This window comes from Saccostrea cucullata, unplaced genomic scaffold (genome assembly GCF_032062105.1).
Source record: "Saccostrea cucullata isolate Sc308-1 unplaced genomic scaffold, CSIRO_AGI_Scuc_v1 ctg22, whole genome shotgun sequence".
NCBI lineage: Eukaryota > Metazoa > Mollusca > Bivalvia > Ostreida > Ostreidae > Saccostrea > Saccostrea cuccullata.
The window spans coordinates 199,276-226,234 of NW_026936725.1; the positions used below are offsets into that span (position 1 = coordinate 199,276).

Genomic DNA, 26,959 nt, shown 5'->3' on the forward strand with positions numbered 1-26,959 from the left:
TAATCAGAAAAATAATGTACATAGCAAAAATAGTGTATACCACTGCTTACGATGTCATTTTCTAGTCCATTTGAATATTTAAAGTCTTAAGAATTTAATGAAAAAAGTATTTATTTTAGAAATAGGAACACCCATGTCATTAAAAAATATTTTCAAAGGACACTAACGTATAGATCTCATAAACTTCCTTTTGTAAGATAATAAATTATTTAAAGATAAAGGTGTAAACCTTGGATTGTTACATAGCCGCCTCCTGACTGTGAGCCCCGCCCCACATGACCGTGAGCAGGGGTACCAGCGTGTCCACGGTCCCCACCCCCCGTGCCTGACCACGCCCGGCGGCTGTCTAGCCTCAGAAAAGGTAACGCACCTCTGATTGAAACACATCTACCGAAGAATAGAAAGGCAGAGGACTAACAACTGACACGAAACGGCCCGTCAAATACTAGTAATGACAGAAATGAATGTTTTAAATAAGAACACATGATCATTTTAACGACCATCCAATGGAAAAAATGTTGACTTTAAATGTAGAAAGCCCTGTAACTATGTTTCAATACTATTGTGGTTGCCATGTCAGCATCAGAGGGAGCAGTTTATAATAAAATTTCCATTTTATTTTCACAACAAAAACACACTCGTAAACTAACTCGGTTTATGTGCCAATTGTAAAACAAGGTGACTCAATCTGCAATATTTGAAAAATAATGTTTGCATCTACAATTTCCTTCTTATAATTTGATTCCACATCTAACAAATATTTGGCATTATTCAAATTGTTTACGAGGGTCTTTAATTACCTTTCCCTCACCGCAGTATGAACCAGGGATGTCTTTCCATTGGGTAAACATCTCTCCAAAATGGCTGCCATCATTGTAGTTTACACAGCTGTATTGTTCACAGTTCTACTATCGAAGCAATAAACACAAAATTGATTTTACTTTCTTCAGCAGAATTCATTTTAAAAAATAAAATTGGTTATATACTTACCCCGAGATAAGGAAATGTCCGGAAATGGAAGTTAGGACCGTACAGTTTTTCACATACTTCGTCTATACTGTACAATTGGCCTGGAAATCAATTCGTGACATACACGTAAAATAAATTGCTGTCTAGCATTTAACAACTCTTTTTTTTAAAATTAATTTGAAAAATTGACTTTGAGTGAGTCTTCATTATGTATTTATTTCCCCATTGTCTCAAGAAAGAAAATTTCCACTCACTTTCAATAAAATCTATATCTGTGACTATCTCTTATGAAATCATTAGAGCCAGAAATATATGGTGAGCCGAAGGACATATTAAATAATTATGGCAGATTACTATTGTTCTAGTTTACCGGTTGAGGTAATGTTTGGATATATAGTTAGTTTTTTCGTTAAATTCATTATGCGTTATACCTAATAAAACAGGCCTAAGAGGGCTGTATTGTATGATCCCTCTTACTGCAACGTCTTCACGAAACAAACACTGAGCGCTGCTACTTCTACATATAAAAATGACGATTAAAAAAAATACTGTTAATTATAAATAATTTAAGTTACAGTAAATATTTGACATTTTAACAGTAAATGGACAGTTGTCTGCATCAGAGCTAAAACCTAACTTCATTAAAAGAAACAGAACCGTCATTATTTTCCTCTTACTATGTGTCAGGACTTTGACAAGAACAGGTGATGTCTGTAATAATCATATCTTTGATTTATTAAAAAGGCATTATTTAAACAAATTCGTGAAAAAAAATTAATAGGACCAAAAGATTTTTTACTTACTGTAAAAATGAATTTAAATCATTGATACTACAAGAACTCCACCCTGCTCCATAGCCTCCCATGAGACCTACGTCATTTCCGGTGCATCCTCTAATGTTGTCATGGTACATTCCAAGACTGGAATGATATTGAACGTTACCTCAGTACATAAATCTTACTTTTTACGACACCATTGGAATTTTTCTTTTTATAAAAAAAATACATTCAATGTCTTTTTTTTTTTTAGATCACAATGAAATTATGTAATTATTTGTAATATAAGAAAAAGCGTTAAAAAAAGGAGTTAAAAATTTTCGATAGGGACGTTAAACAACTTACAATCAATCAATCAATATTAGAAATACACGTACCCTAATGCTTGTTCTCAAAAATAAAAAGAAATAATTATGTTTTAATTTTTGTCAAACTACCTGTGGCCAATTTCATGAGCCGTTGATTTGTACTCAAATATTGAACCAGAACTCTCAACACCACAGCGGAATAAACGATTACAAGCACTGGACTGATACGATCTGCCCACTACATCAGTGTTCATCCTATTAAATTACCTTTTTTATAGAATACATTCTCCTAGTTATATCACCAAAGAATCAGTAATAATAGAAAAATACATGTATTAAAAATAATTTTCAAATTGTCTTCTCATCCCATTTGGTACAAATATACATGTATGAGGCGCTAAATTTCTTTGTATTTTGTTTTGTTTTGAAATATCAAAACGACGTCAGAATACAGATGTTAAAATTTTTCATATCGGATCAGAAAATGAATATAATTTTCTGAAGTCATTTTTTTTTATATCTTGCAATTTAATCAGACTGAATTTGAAGAAAGTTTTTTTGTGTGTAACTCGCATTTGATATATATGAAAGGCGATTCTTTTTTCTTTTAAATTTTATTATTTTCTTGAAATTTTTTATCCTATTATTTTGAATTAATATTTAAAAACTTTTTTTCGAATAAAAAAAATATTTTGCTATTAATAACATTGTTTTGAGTGACAAAATTATCTTATAAGTTCATGAACAACACTTTATCTATAGATGTAAAGTTCTTGGAAAAGAGCTTTGTGTAAAATTCTTTATTATTGAAATATCATAAAAATCATTAAATTTGCAAGTTTATCCGTAAAAAGGATAATGAATTTCTAATTATAATTTGTCAACGATTCAAAAAAAAATCCTTACTTATACAACGGTAGAATTTAAAATTACTTACCCTGTGTGAAGAAAGATGAGATCATAGGGAATGGGGTTGTTTCTCATTCCAGTGCAGAATGAACTCAGAGACTGACTGATTATGGATGACATTTTGTAAAACGACTACAAAATCCATTGTTAAGATTTATCGTTATAATTAAAAATAAGTCAAAAATTTCCAATGAACAAATAGCCAAAAAATGCATGAATAAATATTCAAAATCTTATCAGGTTTACACAACTGTATGAATTATAAATATTTCAATTATGTAGAAATATTTTTTCGTTCATTTGTATACAAAATTCTTTGTTGCATGATGAGAAAAATGTGTGTATCATTTCAAAACAGTGTAAGTTAATTTCTTAATAGTAAAAAGAATTTAATTATAATTTATGAGTTTATAGATAACCCGTTGATAAAAACTTTGTCTAATTAACCTATATAAAGTAGGTTGTTTAAAAAAGCATAATTTCTGACGTAACGATTTACCGGGTTCGTCTCCAAAAATCCAATATATTTAATTTGAATTCTGACGTCATAATGGAGTTCACTGTAGCGGGACCATTCCATTTGTACCTTTAAAAAATCTTTCATTTTAAAAAAGATTATTAAAGAGAATATGTAAACATGCTGATGAAAAGTAAAATCTAAGTACAAGTATATTGAACCGATAAATTCTGCAAAATAATATCCCTTTGATTTAACAAAATTGAAATACAACTTAACCAAAAAAAAGTCAATACTATTCAAGTCATAACTGAACAACATTCAGGTCCACATAAAAGCAAAAAAAGTAAATCAAGTGAATAATTCTGCGTGTCTACCCCATTATACTTCAAGATCATCAGTTCGATTCTTTTGGCGGTGTCCTTGGAGGGGAACTTTTTGGTGTATTCGCTGTCAGTGTATACAGCCAGTTCTACCACAACGTGTCTTGAGGGAGCTGAGCGTTTCTTATCTTTTGTCAGTTTCCTTATGTGGGCATTCAGAAGGGAGCTGTGGTCGCCTAAAAAGTCAAATTAGATGCATAGAAAACGTGAAGATGAATGACCCATGATCATGCTCAAAAGTCTATTTGTGCAAATCAAAGGTTGAGCAGAGCCAACAAGAACTTCTGAAAACACAGATGGGATCAGATGCCATATAAAAGGGGTAATCATCCCATTTTTACCGTTCAAACCTGCCGTCTATGCTTTGTCATGATCAGGTGAAGGGAAAAATTCGTAGACAATTTAAAAATAGATGTAAATGTAAAAAAAAAAAGCACAACTTAATCTTTTTGTAAAGATGTCAGTCAACACTTACAATGAAGCGCATTGAAGTGGTAAAATTTTCCCTTTGGATGAAATGTTCTGAGTCATGTTTGGAACGTCAATTATAACATAATGACACGCCCATATTTTTAGAAACGAGAAAGAAATATTCGTCGTAATGTTTTAGGACACCCCATTCTTTGCGACAAGCAATATAAGTGACACTGAAATGAAGCTTTAAAAAAATTAGAAGAGAGAATAAGAGACTCTCCGCTTCTGTAAAACTCAAATTGCAACGAATATCTAGATATTTCTGAACTTAATCATGTCTGTTTAAGTTACCACAACACATGTTTCGGTCGAACGCGTGTTTACTCGGTGTTTATTTAGACCGTCAATTTGATTGGCTATTATATTTATGGAAAACCTGTTCTACAGGTATTCGAATAAACAAATTGACCGTTTTATCCATTTCTAAAGAAATTTCCTAAGATGACAATAAACGTTCTAAAGATAGCTCAAAACGTTCCATTCGAACGGAAAATTTTACCACTTCAATGCGCTTCATTGTATATTATCTTTATGACAGATTGCATTTGCAAACAAGGCCTTTGTATCAACCATAGAGATTTTTCAAATGCTGTCTGAAAACGAGATTGCAGATATCATTGAAATATAAACTTCTATTTCAATAGCCTTCATGTTTGTTTTAGAAATTATTTATACACACAATTGTACTTACAACATGCTTCAACTGGGAGGCATAAATTTCAAATACAGATGCTAATCGTATTATAAAAATTGCTACATAAATAAGGGTTTTATCAGGTTTATCATAAAGTGTTGTTGTTAGTTGATCATCGTTTTCAAAGGATACATCGAATCAACGAAGGAATAGAAATAATACCGTGTGGCATTCAACTCGACGTTTAGATATATTGACGACGTATTGTCAATTAACAATTATCATGGTTATTTCCATACTTGTGTCGATACGATATAACCAACTGAATTTGAAGAAATAAATAATACCACAGAGTCTGACACATCTTTTTATATTAAGATATTTAACTTGAAAACGACGTTTATGGTAATCTAACAACCAAGCTTTGTGATAAACATGACGACTTTAACTTTAAAATCGTCGGTTTAATTCCACTACTGATGCAGTAATATACCTTTAACATCAGTATACGGGGTTTATATATCTCAGTTGATTCGATACGTATGAAGAATTTAAAAACACTATTGACAAACAAGTTGCTGAAACAAAAATATCAGCGGTAACCTTTAAAGTCAACCTTTCGTAAGTTCTAAGGACGATACAATGACCTAGTCAGCAAATACAGTTTATCATTAAGTCATATTTTGACTAACGTTTTTCATACTAATTGTAAGGCCGTTATATACGAAGAGTTGTCGACGGCTTTTCCCGTGATATCCCGATCATGCAAATGACCACACGGTGGGGGTGACCGGTCGACAGGGAAAACTCACTCTTCCATGGCATCTGATCCATCTTTAATGTTCTGTGTTAGCTCTGCTGTGTTCCATTTTGTATTGTTAAATGGACTTTTAATCTTTAATACTGTTCGTTGACTCCTTTAGTTATATTTCATGCAAAAGTGTCAGAACCTAGCTCTTCATAAAGTTTTTACATTCATTTGCTATATGTGATTTATAAATATTACCTTCCATTTTCTCCAAGTTTTCCTGTGCTTTCTGTTTAGCAATAACAAGAACAGTTTCACTGTCTGAGAAGTTGTATTGTTTGTTGTAGACTTGTGGGAGCTCTTTAACGTGAAAATCTCCTGTCTTTGTAGATAATCTTCCCTCCTGAAATTAAGACCATGTACTCTATGTATGATATTTAAATTATTTACATTGTAATGTAGCGAAGATTAAAGCATTTTAATTTGAATTCAATGATAACGAGAAAATAAAGACGCTACCATAAAATAAGTTATTTAAAAAAGAGTGCATCATAATTAAGAAGAAAATATTCCCTTCAAACATAATGCCTCCAGATAAATATAAATGAATCCAAATTAACACATTTGATATTATATAAAACCTCGACGAATATACACTGTACCTATGCTGATTCAAAATTAAAAACTTTAAATAAGGCCGGAATTAAAAATATCTTTGTTTCCCCTAACCTTCCCTAAATTCTCAAGTTGGGTCGGTTAAACAATTTTATTTTCTGACAGCAGCTTTGAAAATATATCTAAAATTTAATGGAAAATTACATTTATAAATTACAAAAGAAATGATTTGTGAACAAAATGCTGTATCATACATATGCCGTTTAAAAGCAAACTTCATGATTAATTTATTCACAACTGTAATTTAGATGAACTTTTGAAATATCTCAAGAGTACATTTATATTCAAATAAAAAAAGACAAGATTCTCAAATGCAAAGACTGGTATATTTTTTCAAACCTTTAATCACCCTCCAGTGCTTATAGACAGTCATTGTACTTTTTTGAGGGCCATTAGATTTGCAGTGGTTCTAGAGCATATTGCTTTGGAGTTAAGACGAAATTAAAGTGGCTAATTTTAAGTCGCAGGTTTAAATACCAATGAGGAACGTTGAAAACGGTCCTTCAAAAGGGACAATAAAAACTTTTGGCCAGTGTCGCAGAAGATGCTGTCTCAAAAGAGATCCCACTGCTTAATGATGCGTAGTACGTCTAAATTTGGAGCAATGGGGAAATGTTCAAATGTTGTCCCAACAAAAGGATTAAAAGCAAAGAAACAACCAATCTTCAAGGGCCTAATTAAAGAAAATGACACTGGACGTCTCAGGAAGCTGAATTATGATTTCAAAACTATTTGGAAAGGGTATTTAAACAATATTAGAATGAACCAAAGCGAATCTACAAATGATAAAAATGCTATATAAAACAATGTCATAGTCATGAAGTTTAACCCGTAAATAAAGGCATGAAAAAGTACAACTGAATTATATCTATGAATATGATGACATATTTACAAAAACTCCTATGATTCCATAATGGCATTTAGCAAACATAGGAACATAGATGAATTGGTTATTAGATCAAAACTCAAATTAAATAAAATGCAGTAAAATTGAATGATGTGTTCACTACATTTGCTCCTGAGGTTGGCCTTTCCATGTACCTGAAATTCAACAGAGAGATTTGTTTGTTCGTTGTTTATCGTCCTCATTTTTCGAAAATTTATTCACTCACATGGAGACGCCAAGACACCTCTTAATTAGTCATGGTAAATTTTATTATCAAATTTTTTCAAGAGTGAAGAATTCTAGTTAGCTTAAGGCATAAGATTGAGACATCGCCGTTGTTTTGTAAAGAACTACTTCTATGTAATCACATCTGGGCGCTATTTTGTTTCTATCAAATGCTTGAAAATCACAGTAGAACAATGTCGGCCATTCTGATAAATACTGATTTTGATGAAATTGTATTTTATGAAACTTGGTTGACAATAAAAAAAATTTTGAATCATGTTATTTAAAAAAATCTTTTCAGTCGGCGCGTTTTAATTGGGTCGGTCGCGTTAGGGGAAACAAAGTATTTTTTATTTTGGCCTAATTCTAAATGAATTGTCTGCTGTTAAAAGTGCTCTTTATTTGAAAAATAAGCTAGAAGTGGAAGAATGTGTTTGTTGTTTAACGTCTCTCTCGAAATTTTTTGTCTCAAATAAGGGATCTATTTTGTGCAAGAACCTATTGCGACATGGGACCTTCGTTTATACGGTCTCATACGAAGAACCGATCTCCACGTCCCACAGTGGGATTCGAACCTGCATCTCCTTACTTCGCGGCTCTAGAGCAGACGCTCTACCACTCTACCACGTGGGCGAACGGGAAGAAATTGATGAAAATGCTGCTATCAGTAAATTTCAAGATTGCAATTATACGTTTACTGCAGATTTTAAACGAACGAAAATTTTAAATATAAAATTATCTTTGCATACCAAACCATCACAATGCGAAAGTGAAACCGTTCCCTCGTGTGAGGTCAGTTCCCCGACCAAGAAGCAGTCTGGAAGCGCCCCTCGCCATTCCTCGTCCCTCCCTCCGTTACTTGTTATAATTTTGGCTTCTGGGTGCAAAATGGGCTCCGCTTTGAATACTTTCATCTGATATTCCTCACCAAAAGCTGAGAGTCTTAATTTAGATGGCGACGAACTTCGACTGTTCCGATGTTTGAAGCTAAATTTAAAATGTTAATACATATTGTTTAATGGGGTACAGAAAAATAAAACAGAAAATTCGTTGTTTTTAATATATCAAAAATTCATCAATTAGCTAATATTCACCATTCTATAATGCTCCGACGTAATTCAGGGAATCTACGTAAATACTTAAGGAAAGAATAAGTGGATGGTAAAAATCCTTACCTTTTGACCTTTTCACTCTGAACTTCTTGTAAAGACGACAAATCAAAAGCTTCGTAACTCCCTGTTTTTGCATAAAAAAATTATTTTCAAATGTAAAAAAAAATTGATTGATAAAACATAGTCTATATATATTCAGAAAGGCATCAAAAGTACATTGGATATGTTATGAATTGTGAATACTTAATTAGATAAATGTACAATGCACTAATATATAGTTACATACCATAGCTATTCAGGAATAATGACGTAAGGCTGGAGTCGAGATGGTTTTCGTTACATTGGACCTGTTCAATTACAATTAGAAATCGTAAAAAAAATAATACATTTTCTTTGACTTACCCAATACACATAATCCACTTAAACCCAAGCTTGGTATACTACTTTTAAAACATTTGCTATATACTTACGACCAAAAAAATAAACATCCCTTTTTTTCTCATTTCCAATTTTCCCTTGCTTATCTTGACTTAATATTTTTGTTCATATTCGACCCTTTGGACATAGTCCTTATATGGTCTTGTGTAAATTTAAACGTCTTCTAATATCTCTTCGTTTCACTCTATCAGAGACTACGCAAGATACCACAGAGTCCGACACATCTGTTGCCTAATTTGATGTTTAACTAGAAGCAAACGTTAGTGGTAACTTGACAACGAAGCTTTATGACACAGATAAATCTTCAATTTTTCAATGGCAAGTCGACTTCCTTTATATTTTTAGCAATATAACCTTATCATCTTCTTATAGGGTGTATGTCCTTTGAAGCACACTCTTGACCAACTTGTGGATGACACAAGCTTGAAGTCATCATTTCACAAGTTTTATGGTCAATACAATGACCTTTTCAGAAAAAACAACCTATCATTGAGTCAAATACTGAAAGACGTTTTTCAAACTAATTGTTAGGTCTTTATTTACGCACTAAATTGTCTACAGATTTCCCGTTTTTCCGTTTTAATTAAGGCCATGCAGCATGTAAATCTGACTACACAATTCAAAATCATCAAAAGGTTTATATATTAATTTTGCATTGCTTCATGATAATTTGCTTTTCTGCGTGTACAAGATTAGTTTTTTGCTATCCTGATGCAGGGAAGGGTACTAATTTTATGATATTTTAAGATTGGCTAAAAGTACATGTAGTTTTTAGGACAGTTCTATGAAGTTTTATAGCAATGGTAAATTCTTTATCTACACAAAGAGGAAACGGTGTCAACTCAAATAAATAAAAGTTAAATGCTATGTCTGTAACGTGTTCTTTGATTTGTAGATGATTGGGTATGCATTGCACGTACAAGTCTATAAAAATATACTTTTGAATTGTACAGTACATTTATATACGCTCTCCTTGCTTGACCTTAATTCTTATTAAAAGTCAAGGCCATTTTTTAAATAACATTTTACCTTTTAAATCTAAGTACTTATTTATAGCCTTTATTATACCCCCCGCTTGAAAAGTGGGAGGGTATATATGATGATATCATCCAAGGTTACCAAGTGGAGATAAACAATTGTCCGTCCGTCTGTTACGCTTTGTATTGATCTGATTATCCGCAACTCCTTCATACCACTGAAGGAAATTTTATGAAACTTTCACAGAAATTAATTACATGTTGGTTTTGTGCACCTCCTATTTTACTTTTTGATCTGACATCTATTTTTGATTTTCCAGAGCAAAACATGGACACTGCCATTATATTCATATTTTGTTTTAGTGAGCTCATTGCTCACAGTACCTCTAGTTTTAATCAGTATTCACTTCAATGTACTTTAATCAATCGGATTTAAACGAGATATTCAGTGAAAATTTTCTCATGGGGAGAATTAGCAATATCTACAACTGGTTTCTTCTAATAAATTTACAGCCGTTTGTAGCAGTCTTGCTCTCCCCGATATGTTTGAATTTTAATAGTCCAACATGATGATATCATCCAAGGTTACCAAGTGGAGATAAACAATTTCGCGGGATTTACGTTCCTATGATTGATTGATTATTATTGTTTAACGCCGAGTCAACGTTCCTATGAAAGTACAAAATTAATATTGATGACGTAGTATGAAAACTTGCGCGCCATCTAGCGATAATCCAGGTTTTGTCTGGGTTTTTTTGACTGTTGGTTTTATTTGCATCGGTGATCGTTGGTTTTTGCATCAGAGTCTGTTGATTTTGCAAACAAGTCTGTTGATTTTGTTTTAAGGCGGTTGGTCTGTTTCGTATTATTTTCAGTATGTTTTTAAAATTAGTTGTTAGTTTTGCATTAATGTCTTTTTTACTCTTTCCGCCGCCCATAGAAAGTAATTGATAGAGGTCAAAGAAATGAATTAAAAACAAGCTCCTACAACTAGTTGGGGTAAAAATTTAAAGAAACTAATCTTTTATAGAGTGCAACTTTTTGTGTGCAATAAATATATTATTATTTTTTTGCTATGGATGACACTGTAGCTCACCGGTCGTCCATTCCATTTTTTTTTTCAGACCAGCAAATATGTCAAACATTAACCTTGGCCATATCTTTTGAACAGTTGGTGCTAAGGCTTCCATACTTCATATTGATTGTATTGATTGTGACAAGGCCTTTCAAAGGGTTTAAGTATGTTTGTCCTTTGGACCTAGACCTTATTGACCCACTTTTCAAAAACTTTAACTTTGGCCATAACCTTTGAACAGTTAGCACAAGTGCTTTCATATTTTACAGGTGTATTCCTTATGATAATACTTTATTCTGGATCAAAAAGTTTGACCATTTCACTTTGGATTGTAAATTGTATTTGAAAAACTTCAATCTTTATCATATGCTGCCAGACGTGAGCATCAGTGTTTCACAAACATATCTCTTGTTTAATTGTCGACAATGACCACATACATCACAATATTATTGAAAGAGAAATAAGAAATTATTTACCGATATTGACGTTGAGTACATTTTTTTAACCCACAATAGTACTCACCGGACCTAAACCCGATCGATGTTATGTTTCGTTAAGTCAAAGTGCGGCCGCTATGCACATACAATTACTTGCAATTGACTAGAAAGTTGCTTTTTATTAAGTATTTCATTAAATCTCAAAGGCAAGGCACGGACTCTGTGTCTTTTTTAAGCCACAAAATACACTTTAAGTCAATAATCAGAAACACTCAATGAGGGTCTCTCTCTCTCTCTCTCTCATGAATGTCAAGGAATTAGAAAATAAATTTTGTATTTTAGACTGAACGAAATTTATATATGATTTTAATCATGATTTAATTTTAAACTTAAAATATGCGCTGTATGGCTTTTTATCTCAGCTATTATCGTTTTATTAACAGCGTGACAGTTTGCTTGATTAGGGCGTGCTAAAATTTCGTATGCCTGATTATCATTTTACTCCTCGATTGGATGTTTGATTTCAGTGGAATCAATAATACTTTGCATATGAAACACAGAACACAGCAATACCACTGACAATACTGACCAATCGCATGGAATAAACAACAATTACACGTGAACGGACAAAGCAAGTTTTTGATATTAATAGCTACATGTACATAGTACAACAGTAGCAGAGTAGCCTTCCTGGAAAAAGAACCATTCAATGTGATTAGCCAGTATTATCGGGATATTGTTGTATTCCGAGTTTCATATGCAAATTAGTATTGATTTCATTGATCCAATCGATGAGTAAAATGATAACCAGCACACAAAATTTTAGCACGCCCCTTCAAGCAAACTGTCACGCTGTTTGTAAAATAATAATAATGTTAAAGAAGTCATTTCTACAAGATATACGAGGATGTTGGGGAAATGATCTTCTGTGAAATAGTCAAAAAGATTAATATGCCATAGTTACAATTGCATGAATTCACTTGTCATATAAAGGATCAAACATTCTTTTTAATGATTTATGAAAACAAAATATCGAAAATAAAGTTATTATTTCCTTCTCCCTCTCAAAAAGCAAGCAAACCAATAGGAACAAAAAACACATCATAAAAATATTGGCTTCGCCTACTACGCTTTAATTGGCCATGGACGGCGATTTGTTAAATCCTTGTGTAATACTATGTAACACTTGTCATGTATATAGGTGATTTATTTTCATCTAATCAACATGCAGTTAGGAAAACAGCCAATCAACAAAAGTGTTAGAAAGGGACCAGGGGCTCGTAACATAAAGCTTGCTAAGTTTTTGACTTAAGTAGGGTCGTAAGTACGTTTTAGGTACGATCTTAGGACCTGTCTAAGTACTACTTAAGTATTCTTAAACCGTAACATAAAGCAAACTAAGCTAGGTCTTAGCTAAGTCAAACTTATGTTAAAAATATTTCATATGAGTCAACCTATGGTTTTTGATTTTATATAGATAAATTGCTAAAAGTGATTCAGTTAGGGTTTTAATTCATCACATATTGAAGTTGACGTCCTTACCTATTGGTTTAAGTTATGTTAGATTAGATTTCGTATTAAAATTATAATTATGTTCTAAATTAATCGAAATGTTTGGAAACAAATACCGCATGGTCAGAAAGTGGCGATTTGTGGTTCATTGTAAATGTACGACAATTGTTTTATCACCTGAGATGTTTTCAGTTTAACTTTTGTACATGTAACTCTTTTGTTTTGACAAATGTTCACTTACCCTTTTATTATCGCAGACAAGAAAAGACAATCGACCGTCTATCTACTCAAAATTGAAACTCTAAAGAGTTCAATACATGTTGAATCCCCGCTATGTATCAGGCCATGCATGTCAGAAATTAAATTTAATTCTCTCTCTCTCTCGAACTGTAGTGAGCCCTGTCTAAAATCCTCATTTGTCACGTTCTACAGATACTTTTTATAATATTATTGTTACTGTCATCATCCTCTTTCTTTTCTGTTTTTAACAAATCATTTCAACTCATTTTTTTCAAAGTGAACATACAGATCCATGGTTTATTACTGTGTTTAATTTATTTTAATTCATTTCTATAACCGAGGTCCCACTAATTTCAGACGTATCCCTAAAATAAAATTTTGTATTTACATGTATGCTGTGTTGGGAGTGATATTGGAATCAGTGATCAGCCCCCCCCCCTCCAACGAAAAAATAAAATTCTTAAATCAGCGTCAAATAGAGATAATTATTTTCTTTAATGCATAATATGAATAGAGGAATATTTTAACATCGAAAGTCAACCTTAAAGAATTCTAACTACATGTACAAGAAAGTTAAGATATACTTAAGTCACCTCTACCGGCCGCCTAAGTTTTGCTAAGATTACCAAATCTTAGCACGCTTCTAGTTACGGTCTTAAGTTTTAGACTGTACTTAAGTCCTACTTAAGCATGGTCTTAGACTTAAGTAGCCTTTATGTTACGAGCCCCAGACCAGCTTAGAAATATATTTATAAAAGTTACGGTAAACACGTCTTTGTTAAGTCCATCGGTAAAGGAGATCGATTGGTTGTTCATTTGTTTACGAGTGAATAGATTGAATTCGTGCTACGATCCTACTGGTAAACAGCCATTCAATGTGATTGGCCAGTATTATCAAGGTATTGTTGTATTCTGTGCTTCATATGAAAAGTAGCACTGGTTTCATTGAAATCAGACACCCAATCGCTGAATAATGTGGTAATCAGTTTGTGAAATTTTACTTAGGTCGATCAAGCAAAGTTGCATGATGTGGAATAACTGAATATTATCATTTTACAAACAGCGTGACAGTTTGCTTGATGGGGCGTGCTAAAATTTTGTGTGCTGGTTATCATTTTACTCATCGATTGGATCAATGAAATCAATACTAATTTGCATATGAAACTCGGAATACAACAATACCCCGATAATACTGGCCAATCACATTGAAAGGTTCTTTTCCAGTACGGCATTTGTAGTCAGGAGCAACACGTGGTCAGTCAAAGCCCGTTTTCTGTCCCCAAAAACATGTATTATATTTGTTGTGATTTGACCGGATGGGTTTTTAAATACGTATAACATGTATAAGTAAATTTAAAGAATGGAATTAGTAAGGCTACCCTACTACTGTTGTACTATGTAGCTATCAATATCATCATTATAGGAAGTAACACTTGCTTTGTCACTTCACATGTAATTGTTGTTTATTAATGCGATTGGTCAGTATTTCAGTGGTATTGCTGGGTTCTGTGTTTCATATGCAAAGTATTATTGATTCCATTGAAATCAAACATCCAATCGATGAGTAAAATGATAATCAGCATACGAAATTTTAGCACGCCCTAATCAAGCAAACTGTCACGCTGTTAGTAAAACGATAATAATAGTAAAGTTTTTTTCATGCTGAATTGAAGAACTTTAAAGAATGAAGTTAATTTTAAATTATTAACAGATTAAAATCGGTACAGAATTTAAATTTTCTTATTTCGTGTGCTTTATATTCTCTGGTTTTAAACGAAAATTTTCAAACTACTTGTTAATTTCTAAATGCTAAATAATTTTCAAAATTTATTGTGTTAAGTACTACACAAAACTTTTATCACAAGTTTTGTAAATAATGAATAGTTTTTTTTTAATTCAAAGAATTAAATGCAAAAATTAGTTTTAGGGAACTGAAATTTGTGCACATATTTGCTATTTTTTAACCTTAAAAATAGAAATCAATTTGTGTTCTTTAAGTTTAGAATTTTGAACAAAATATTATTTACTTCATAGAGTTTGATTTTTTTTTTTTCAAAATATGAATTATGCGGGGTCACGTTCAAAATATTGTGCAGAAAAGTTCTGTGAAATAAATTTCAAATCAAAGAATATTTGTCTGAAATCATTAGCATATTTTATTGATTTTTAAAAAATTGAAATTCGTTTATGTGTCTCAGAGTTTTTGAAACTTTGCAAATGACTATAAACTATTTCCTTTTCTCAAAATGAAGTTATCTATAGAAAATGATTTATTTTAAACAAATTAAATAAATTATGGATTAAATTTGATATTGGAGCGTAAATAAAATTCCGTGAATATGTAAATTTGAAAAAATAATAAAAATAAAAAATAATAAAAATTCACTGTAATAATAATTTTAACATAAAATTTTATTAACATATGAAATCTAGCATTAGTATAATTTTCAAAAATTGATGTAATTTATGTGCTAACGTATAAAAATATTTTCAAAATCTGCATGATTTGTTTAAAGTTTAAAATTTGCACAAAAAGTGCAAAATTTAGCATAAATAAACGTTACTACAGTGTAGCTACAATTTTTTACCATTTGCAAAAAGGAAATATTTAAACTTATCTACATTTTAAGATCTACATACATTTAGTGCAATTAATTTGCATATAAAAATTAATTTTAAAAGAATCTTTAAAATATAACTACTAATTTCAATAAATGAGGATATACTACCAAAAAATGTATAATTATTTAGCACACTAAAGCATAAATTAAAGTGATAAACATTTAAAAAATTATATATAATAAGCTTCATTTATTTAATTTGCATTAAAATAGCATAAATAAAAGATACGTTTTCAACAATAAGATTTATTTATAAAATTTGCGTAAAATTAATTTCATTCGCACAAAATAGCTTCATTTCTTTATGATAATTTTCATTTACATTAATGAGCGTATATTTAAAAGAAATTACATCAATTGCAGAAATTCGTATTTGTTATTAATTTTAATTTTTTTCATTTTCGCACTTTTTGCATAAAATTAGCTTAATTTACATAAATTTGCATAAATTTAGCTGCAAGGGCATTTTGCCTAAGAATAGCTTAATTTTCATAATTTTGCATAAAATTTGCTTCATTAGCATAAATTTGCATAAAATTAGCTTAATTTGCATAAAATTAGCTTCATTTACATAAATTTGCATAAAATTAGCTTCATTTGCATAATTTTTATGCTAATTTTACCTTAATTTATGCAAATGAAGCTAAATTTATGCAAATGAACCTAACTTTATGCAAATTTATGCAAATGAAGCTAATTTTATGCAAATTAAGCTAATTTTATGCAAATTAATGCTAATGAAGCTAAATTTATGCAAAATTGTAAAAATGAAGCTAATTTTATGCTAATTTATTCAAATGAAGCTAAATTTATGCAAAAGAATGCTAATAATGAAGCTAATACTATGCTAATTTATGCAAATGAAGCTAAATTTATGCAAAAGTACTAATAATGAAGCTAATTTTATGCTAATTTATGCAAATGAAGCTAAATTTATGCAAAATTGTAAAAATGAAGCTAATTTTATGCTAATTTATGCAAATGAAGCTAATTTTATGCAAAAGTGCTATTAATGAAGCTAATTTTATGCTAATTTATGCAAATGAAGCTTATTGTATGCAAAAGCGCTAAAATGACGCTAATTTATGCAAAAATCTAATTTTTTGCTAATTTATGCAAATGAGGCTAATGTATGCAAAAAATGCTAAAATGAAGCTATTTTTACGCTAAATTATGCAAATGAAACTAATTTTTTGCGGAATTGAGAAATGAAGCTAATTTTACGCTAATTTATGTAAATGAAACTTGAGCAAATGAAACTAAATTTATGCTAATCCCCCAATTTTTTTGCAAATTTATTTTTGTCAATATATTTTTTGCAAATAAGTGTAACCTTGCAAAATAAAGAAATTCGAAAGGTTTATAGATGTGCTATTGAATTTTTTAAATTTATGCAAATTTTAAAAAAAGGAACAATAATCAAATCTTTTGGAAATATTAGCTAATTTGTACTGATTAATTTATTTTTTTTATTATTATTAATGTATATTTACGGATTTCAAAATAATTTATTTTAATCTATGCAAATGCCTTGTGATTAATCTGTTAGATATTGCTTATACATGTATTTGTAAAAAGGGGGATTTTAATAATTTTATGCAATTAATATATAAATATAAGTATATGAAGAATTTTATGCGAAATACATACAATTTTTTTCCTTAGTGTATGTCATTTTGGTCCGGCGTCTAACATTTAACAATTCAAATTTCTAAAATAATTTAGAATTTTATAATTTAAATATAACAGTTAATATTTCTAAATTTAAAAAAAAACTTTTTTCGTGTATTGAAATTTTATATTTTAGTTCAAAAACCTAAACTTTCAAGTTTCCAAACAAGTTTGAAAACTTCAATGTTTTAGATTTTTGCTTTAAATTTTCAAAATTCAAATTTCCAAAAACGATTATGGATTTTTAAATCTTTGAGTTTTTAAATCTAAAATAAATACATGTATTGCTAAAACATTCTGTATTTTTAGAATTTTACTTCAAAAACCCAAAATTTGAATTTTGAAGCTATGTCAAAAACTCTCTTGGTCAAGGAAAAGGGCTTTTAGATAATTAAAATACTGTAATTAAAAATTCAAATCGAGTTTAGAAATTTGATATTTTGGATATTTGAAACTTAAAAGTGTTTTGGTTGTTTGAAATTTGAATGTTTGAACCAAAATTCTTAATTTCTAAAAAATCCAAAACGTTTGAAAGTTGAAATTATGAGTTTGACGTAAATTTTAAATCATCAAAGGACGAAAAATGTTACTGAATTTTAGATTGTTAATCGTATACTTTCTGAACAAAGGGTGGATTAAAAACTCGAAAGTTTAAAATAGTTTTTGGAAATTTATATTTTGCATACAAAAATTTAGGTTTTAAGACAATAATCTAAAAAAAAATCAATAATATTTCAAAACATGTTTAGAAATTTGAGGAATACATGACGTATAGACTTTTTGACTAGAATGTTAAATTTCAATATATCAAATCGGTATTAATTTTTTTTACTAATATATTAACATTCTAATACTCAAAATCATTTCAAAAATTTAAATTGTTATGTGTTACACGGACCACAAATTAACGTAAGTGATGGCACAAATAAGTTGTGCATTTGAACCTAAAATTTATGGTATAAATCCGTACACATAAAAATACAATTTATGAATATTTATGAATATATATGTACATATAGATTCATCTTAATCCTTTCTTTTTTTTTTTTTTTTTTTTTTTTTGGTAATCTTTGTTAATTTATTGTAATTCATCTCAGATTTAAATTATATAATAATTCATGCAAAATACATCAAGTAATAGGACTAAATTTAATTAATCATTCAAATGTCCTCCAGATAGAAAGGAAAAACCAAATACACCTGTAATTTACTATCATTCCAATAACAGCGTGTCAATTTGTTTGATCAACCGTAGTAAAATTTCATAAATCGATTGGATGTTTGATTTGAATGAAACCAATGCTACTTTGCATATGAAACACAGAGTATTAATCCAACGATAACATTGTCCAATCATATTGAATAGCTCGATAATATTGGCCAATCATATTAAATGACTGTTTACCAGTGCGGCATTTGTAGTAACACGTTGTCAGTCCAAGCCCGTTTTCTAGCTGTTCTAAACGAATGGAGTTAATTTTGATTCGTATGAGAAAATTTAAAGCATGAAATAATTAAGGCTATATTTCAAAACTATCATGCTATATATGTTATATTTAGAGCGGGCAATATCATCATTATAGGGATTAAAACTTAGCTTTCCACACTTCAATACGATTGGTTAGTATTGTAAGTGGTATAATGATTGCTGGTTTTTTTTTTTGTATTTCATATGTAAATTGTGACATGACCCGGCGAGTTTTCCTTTGAAGTCGAGCATACTGTAACTGCGATACAGAACACTTTTTGTGGGCGCTTCTTATGCAAATGAGCAGACACTGTACTGTATCTGCAAAATATCAACGATACAGTACGGTTTATTTTTAGCGATGACGGAAAGCTGTATTCGTATACAGACATACCAGTCGTTCAATTCGCCATAGAACTGTTAGTATTTACTCAAAAATTGAGGTGAATTAAAAATAAAATTTTACAACATAAGGTATTATTGTCGGATTCAAAAAGTTTAGAAAGGAGGGAGTGGGGCAGTTCACAAATTATTACTTTGAAACCCCCCCCCCCCAAAAAAAAAAACGGAAAATCGTATTCCATGGGGGGTAGATTTATAATCAACCAACACCTATGTGGTCATTTCGTTACTTGTTGATGAATTAAAAACCGTATGTATACAAGTTTAGAAAAAAAATAAGAAAGCGAAAAAGAAAAAAAAATCAAAGGTGGGATGGGGGCACCAGTGAGTGCTGTATCCCCGTTTGGTTACTCTACATTTTAATGAAAACGTGAAGGTAAAATACCCCCCCCCCCTTTTCCTTTCATCTGCTTATTTCAATTTTGTATATGACGACCGGTATAGGACATTGTCGGACATTTCTCTCAGAATCTACGATCTCCCGAAGCATTTTTGTTTCAAAAATATTCCCACATGATTCTTATATATCAAAATGTTTTGCATTAAATCGTAGCTTAAAAACTGAAAAAAAATGTCAGCAAGAGCTGCATAGAGAAAAAAAACCCTGCGCAATCAAATCTAAATAAAATTTTTGGAAAACAAATTAATTTATGCATCCCTTAAATAATTTTAAAATGATAGATACCTGCACGTCCATCTCACCCGGATTTCAGTTGAGAATGCTTAAAATGGGATACTAAATCAACTTTCTACAAAATCATCTGATTGGTTGGGAGGTATACACACAAATACGCATGTAAATTAGTGAGGTCCTTAGAAAGGTCATGTCACAAGTCATTTAGAATACTTTCTTACATATATAGAGATACAGGGCGGGGCCCGGCTCGAGCTCTCGCTCTCGCCTCAAGCCCCGCCCTGTATCTCTGATACAGTAAGAAACTCGTACTCTAAATAATACGTAGTTTTGCTTTCATTGAAATCAAACATCCAATCGATGAGTAATACGGTTATCGACGTGTGAAACAATCAGCACGCTCGATCACGCAAAGTGACACGCTGTTAGTGGAATGATAGTAGGTCTTAAATTGAAAGATATAAAAATGAGATTATTTATTCGAAAAGAGATGCAAAAACTTTTTTAATACATGTAAGTACAAACCCAGTTCAAATCATAATATTGAAAAAGTTTGCCGGTATAAAGCTTACAAATGTATTGTATCAATTGACGTCTCGTCAAAACTAAATCTGAAAGAAACTAGAGGTATTGTGAGCAGTGAGCTCACTAAATGCTACCCTCCACCTCCCATATGGTTGTATGGCAAAGTCCATGTTTTGCTGTGGCCCAGAAACCCAAAATATGTGTTGGACCAAAAAGTAAAATAGGAGGTGCACTATGGCAATATGTAATGAAGATTCTGTGAAAGTTTCATTAAATTTCACTCAGTGGTATAAGAGGAGTTGCGGATAAGAGATGGATACCCCAAAGCATAACAGACAGACGGACGGGCATACCGATTACTATATAACCCCCTCCTCCCCGCTTTTCAAGCGGGGATATGAATATATCAGAAGCAAAACATTTGTGTGTTTTTTTTTCAAAATCAGCATTATGCTTTACTTTCAGATTACATATATATGTAACTCTTTGCGACATTCCACTAGTCCTCGGCCTGTATCAAAGGGGAGATTTTAATGAATTTCAAAAAAAAAAAAACTAAACCAGATTATTTATAGGAAAATAGATAGAAACCCTAAGAAATTAAAAGTTAAACTGCATAGGACAAACCCAGATCTAATACTAATTAGCTAATATTTAAACAAATTGCCAGTAAACAGCTGACAAAATTAATGCATTTTAATGACGTCTCCTCAAAACAGAATCTGAAAAAAAACAAAGGCGGATTTCAAGAAAAGAGGAGGTCATTTATGAGATAAAGTACACGCTGATTCAGAAAATCTGTGTCCCCAGTTTAAGGAAAAAAGAACTGCATCAGCAGATAGGGGGGGGGGGTCAAAGGGGCACCCTAATCAGTAGGGCGGGAGGGACCATACATGTATATATAGAGAATTGTGAAAATTAACTCGAAAGCTTCTTATTAATAAGTTATCACCCACAAATCACCCGTAAATTATTATACCCTGTCGATTGATAAACTGTTATTTGAAGACGACTATTATACAGTAGGAGCTCGTTTTTTACAGTACATGTACATGTATTTTGTTTATCGGAAGCGCTTTGACGCTGTTTGGTTTTTTGTTTACTGGGCTATTTATAGTAAGACAGTCGATCATGATGCCTAAAGCCAGGACTTTGCTTTCAGCAAAGCCCGGCTAAAAATAAAATAACAATTAATTCGTTTTGTCCAATTTAATATTCCATTACCCTATTAAAGATACCTGACCGAAAGAAAATAATTCGACGTTAATTAATTGAAAATCTACATATAACTGTGTAACTTGGACACTTTTCGCGGATTGTTGATCGGAGCTACGCCACGTGATTTATTGAATTTTTTGTATTCACAAAGTTACCTGAGTGGAATACTAAACAGGTCACAATGAGGTCAATGACATGTAAATATCCGTAAATAGTGAAGAAAACGGTCGGCGTTTTGTACCTTTTTTCAAAAAGTTTACCCCGAGCGCAGGCTTGCCCAAGTCTCCATTAAATATATTGAATTTCCAACAGTTCTACACCTTCTGTCCTTTTGAGAAATTTGGGCAACAATGCGCTCACCATGTATTCCAGCTTTAAAAATCAGAAAAACTTTGAATATCAATAGAGATTCATGATTTGCATTAACCCCTCTTACAAAACACAGCCTCGTTCTTTATTTTTACTCACTTCTAATTTCTGTAATTTTGCAAAGTTGCGATTTATAGACCTAGAAGAATTATTTATTAATCTCATTATGTTACTTTCTATACTTTATTTTTGCGCAAATTATCGGGGAACACTTTTTGTACACTAAGTGCAATCATTCTTTAGCTTTAAATAAAATTTAAGGTATCATGCAGTCTTTCATTTCTAAATTAAAGGTTTTGTGCGTTTTATGCTTACCTTTAGATTTGATAAGTTCGTTATAAAGATTAACACCAAAATAAAGATGTACGCCATTATCCCAGTTAGCTACCAATATATAGTTTTGGTACCCCTAAGGTCAGCGTGCACAGAAGTCCACCATGCACTACTAATCTTATCTAAGTCACAATGTCAATATATAATGATTGTCATTCGCTTATCAATCTACAAGTATTGCAGGTGTTTTGATGAATTAACAGAAAAGCGTATGCTTTAGAATTTGACCCAGTTAATCACAAGTTTTTTTTCCCTGGTATGAATGTCAATTACTTTTTATAATTATAATAATAATCCCTTTGCTCATATAATTATATAAATATGCAAAATGGCGACCAGTTTACAGAAATGCAGATATATTGTAGTCAACCAATTCAAAGAGCCCTATTCTGTAGACTACTGGGTATACTGTTGTATGAAAAAGTAATTGCATTGTACTGGATATTATGGTTTAATATATTTTCTCCTATTTAATGATATCTTAGATCAGATTGATGAGAGAGAATCCATTCAAAAACTTCACAAAAAACTACAAAACAGATATACACATGTATGATACTTGTACACAAAGTTTTATCAATTAACAAAGGGTACTTTCATTCATTTCACTACATACATTCCAGTGAACTTGAATAAAAGGCACCAATGTGACAGTGTATCACATCTGCTTCATATTTGGATATTTTAAGGAATAAAACGACAAAGGCCAGCTGACAACTAAGTTTTTGACAAAGGAGATGACTTCAACTTTTCCATCGACATCTTTCCTTATTTATGTAGCATTTTCAATTTTTGAACGGATGCAGACAACTTACACATAAGTTGGTGTAACAGGAATTTCAACAACTCAGTTTCCTGAAATTAATGGTAGTTATAAGGATCTTCTTTAATATATCAATGTGTCATATGTTGACTGACTTATATCACACCAATAGTCAGACCTTTGTGTTTAATACAGGGGATATACTGAATTTGATTGATTATGGAATGTTCCGTTAACATCGCGGGGGTCGCGGCGAGTGTGAACGGTCAACGGGGGATGCTTACTTCCCATGGACACTTGATTTTATCTAGGTCTAGGTGTTTTATACCCAGCATGTACAGTCACGCATTCTCAATTTATAGTCACAAATCGATCTTGGGAAAAGTCAAAAAAATTAGTGAACTGAAATTAACACTTTTATACGTCATTTGAAACATGAAAGTGTATAGTTATTAAAAATCGCAATTTGATTTACATACTTCATGCATTGTTTTGTTGGCCTCCTTCGAAATAAAAGCGGTTGGAGGGCTAATTTTACACCAAGATATTTACGTGATGTTGAAAAGCCATATTTGGAAACGAAAGACTTTTTTTAAAATACAAAATTAATATAATACACATCAAATTTTGTTAACTATAAACATTTATGAAACGTTTAAGCACATTTGTAAAAGGGGTGTACAATCTTTGATTCAATTATTAGTAAAAATAAAACGGACATAATTTTCATTTAAATGAAATTATTTTCTTTTTATTTCAACAAGTTTTAGCACATTCGATGATAAGCTTAATAATGATAATATTCCCTAAAATGCTACATTAATTGATTCTTTATTAATCTGCTCAGAGAAACTCACATTATTTAGAATATAAAAAGGTTAAATATTTCGCCATTACCTGATTACGAAGTGTTTGTTAAATATCACGTAAATATCGCACATAGATATCATACAAAAATAAAAGTATATTCGGGGGAAAAATGATTATATTATTTCAAATTATTGAATTTTATGAATTTTCTAATCTGTGTTCTTACAAAGGGTTGAATTGAAAATTCAAGTTATAAATGATTTATCTATAGAGGACTCATGTAATTCATAACACACCCCCCCTTCCACCATTTAATCTGTTGAGTGTTGATTATTTCAAATGGAGTCATTCACATAGCATCGTTTTTGAAAGTGTATGTGTGTGTGTGTGTGGGGGGGGGGGGGTAGCCAGAGAATTTTTTTTTACTAACCTGGAAAGTTGACAAGGCAAAAAAAGGGGCGGGGGGGGGGGGGGGGGCAGGGTGAGAAAACTTGCTCAAAGTAGAAAATCCTAGAGGGGGAGGCGAACTTTTTTCAATGCCAACTATACATTCAGTACCACTTATTACAATATATTTTCCGTACATCACTATTAGTGGGGGTGGGGGCAACCAGCCTTTCACTGAACATTTACTGAAGTTGAAGTAAGGCTGGAAGAAAAAGGGGGGCAGGGTGGGACTGCTCCCCCCCCCCCCCCCCCCCTTGTTGCTACATACCAGAAATGCTTAATTGTTTGTGAAAACTTTATCGTCAAATCTCAAAAATAAAACAAAGATCGCCCACCACCCTTAAAAAGTTTGTCAATAATTACAGTTGCACATCACATGTGCTCTATAGAGCAATATAATTCTACGTTCATATAACGTAAATTAAATTTTCAGTACCATTAAAGTATAGACGCATACCTCCTAAGTCATATGTCTATGCAACAAAGCAAATGGGAAAAATTAGGTGCAAATTTTATACATGTTAATAAATGTATTTCTTGCAAAGTAACAAAAATGGAAATGGATTCAATTTCAACCAGTATCTTAACACACACACCCACAGCCGTTTTTGTTTTTTTACCCGATGTATAAACCCCCCCCCCCCCCCCCACCCACTCTCATGCAACGCATCGCCTATTTTCTGGAATTATATTTCCTACAAAAATGATATTTTTTTCTTCAAAATATTTAGCTTGGTATACAATTCAAGTGTATATAACCATTTTTTAAAGTTGACGATCACTATCAGTTCAAACAAACAGCAAAATACAGACTTGAAGAAAGTTTTGTTTCAGATTTACGTTCCGAATGATAACGTGCCTTACACTTGAAAATATGCAATATTAACCAATTGCTCAAAATGGAAAGATTCAATCATTAAACCACGATTTTACTTGTGAATAATATTACGTCAATTCAATTTTCAAATCACACGGATGCACAAGATATTGGGTAAAAATGTTCACCTTTGCATGTGCACTTCCATTTGCATTTCTGCACTCTTGTTACAGAAAAAATGACATTTTCAGAAACAGTGTATATTTCTTCATGTTCTTAGTATTTACATCATAAAGATTCACTCGCAAATCTGTTCAAACAGATTTAGAAATTAATACTTATTTACTTTAAAACATGGTAACGTAAATATCGGTAACGTAAATATCGGTAACGTAAATATCTTTCTGAGATTTATCGTAACTTTTAATGCCATTGTTCAATTATTCCACTGTTAATTAAAGGCATATTCTAGTGCGTTTGAGTGTAAGGCAATTTGGCCCATACGGGGACAGTGTAGTTCTCTTACTTAATTTGTGAATAAATACTAACACGTCCAAAAAATATCGTTGAATTTTTTAACCATTGGACTTATAAGAAAAGGGGGGCTATTGTTCATAAACACAGATAAACAGTGTCTTTTTTACCTTTCCATGCAATAAAAATGATGTTAAAAAGTTACAACTTAGTCCTATTTAGTTAGTTCATCATTCCTTCCAGTCCTTTTGAATTTCCAAATAGAAAAGTAATAATTTTGCGATGACATCAAAATTTGATAAATATATTAACATTTTTAAAAATCTGTGACACGCATATGTGTGAAGGGAGTGATATTCAGAAAATATAACTCAAATGTATGACAATCTTACTAACAAAAAGATATTTTAATGATTTAAAAATTATTTTTGGTTAAAAAAAAAAAACTACACGATGATCGGCGACAGTAACGTAAATATCGATTTCTGCTACAAAATGTGATTTTCTCCTAAGACAATCATTCAAGCTACAAGAAACAATTGTATTTTAATCAACAACCAACAAAGGTTCGTAAGACTGGCAGAAAATAAAATTTATTTGAAATATTATATTACTTAAAACGCGGTACATTATTTAAAGCGAATTGAGACTATAAATTGAGAATGCGTGGTTTACATATTTGTATTGTCTGAAATTAGACCGAGGTAGAAGATTTACTAACAGATTCTTTTCAAAGCTTGTTCGTAATAAAAAAAATATATGGTCAAATATAACTGAATAAATTTAACATATTAATTATGCATGAAGACAAATTGTCATTTTATAGATAAAAATTGACGAAACTAATTTACAAAATACAGAGATCCATAAAAATATTTCAGTATTTTTTATTAAATAAATTCCTGATCAGTACTTTATTGGAAGAAGAAAAAGAATATGCATACATGTATAGTATCTATTGATCTATTGAGAAAATGATTTTCAAAACAATTTTTAAGAGAATCTAACTAATATCTCCTTCCATCCATTAAATTAATGATTTTGTTTTGTCTTGTTACATTTTACAAACATTTTTGAAGTTGAATTTATACCGAAAATATTAAATATGATTATATCCAATAACTTTAATTTGAGATCCCCGGAGAAAAATATGCCAATGAGAACTGGTTTCT

At 31.2% G+C, this 26,959-nt stretch overlaps 1 protein-coding gene across 1 annotated transcript in view; it reads right to left on the bottom strand.

The window, feature by feature from the left end:
• LOC134246357 (A disintegrin and metalloproteinase with thrombospondin motifs 18-like) overlaps positions 1-22,580 on the bottom strand; it is a 31,342-nt gene extending 8,762 nt beyond the window's left edge. Inside the window, exons 1-14 of the mRNA XM_062728709.1 lie at positions 22,459-22,580; positions 8,843-8,903; positions 8,620-8,680; positions 8,194-8,431; positions 5,917-6,061; positions 3,797-3,978; positions 3,462-3,548; positions 2,991-3,094; positions 2,183-2,308; positions 1,773-1,889; positions 1,401-1,486; positions 991-1,070; positions 801-905; positions 230-387 (exon numbers count right to left, since the gene is read on the bottom strand). Coding sequence (XP_062584693.1) covers positions 230-387; positions 801-905; positions 991-1,070; positions 1,401-1,486; positions 1,773-1,889; positions 2,183-2,308; positions 2,991-3,094; positions 3,462-3,548; positions 3,797-3,978; positions 5,917-6,061; positions 8,194-8,431; positions 8,620-8,680; positions 8,843-8,903; positions 22,459-22,515 — 1,607 coding nt within the window. The 5' untranslated portion in view covers positions 22,516-22,580. The remainder of the gene's footprint in view (positions 1-229; positions 388-800; positions 906-990; positions 1,071-1,400; positions 1,487-1,772; positions 1,890-2,182; positions 2,309-2,990; positions 3,095-3,461; positions 3,549-3,796; positions 3,979-5,916; positions 6,062-8,193; positions 8,432-8,619; positions 8,681-8,842; positions 8,904-22,458) is intronic.
• Between the last annotated feature and the right edge of the window lie 4,379 nt (positions 22,581-26,959).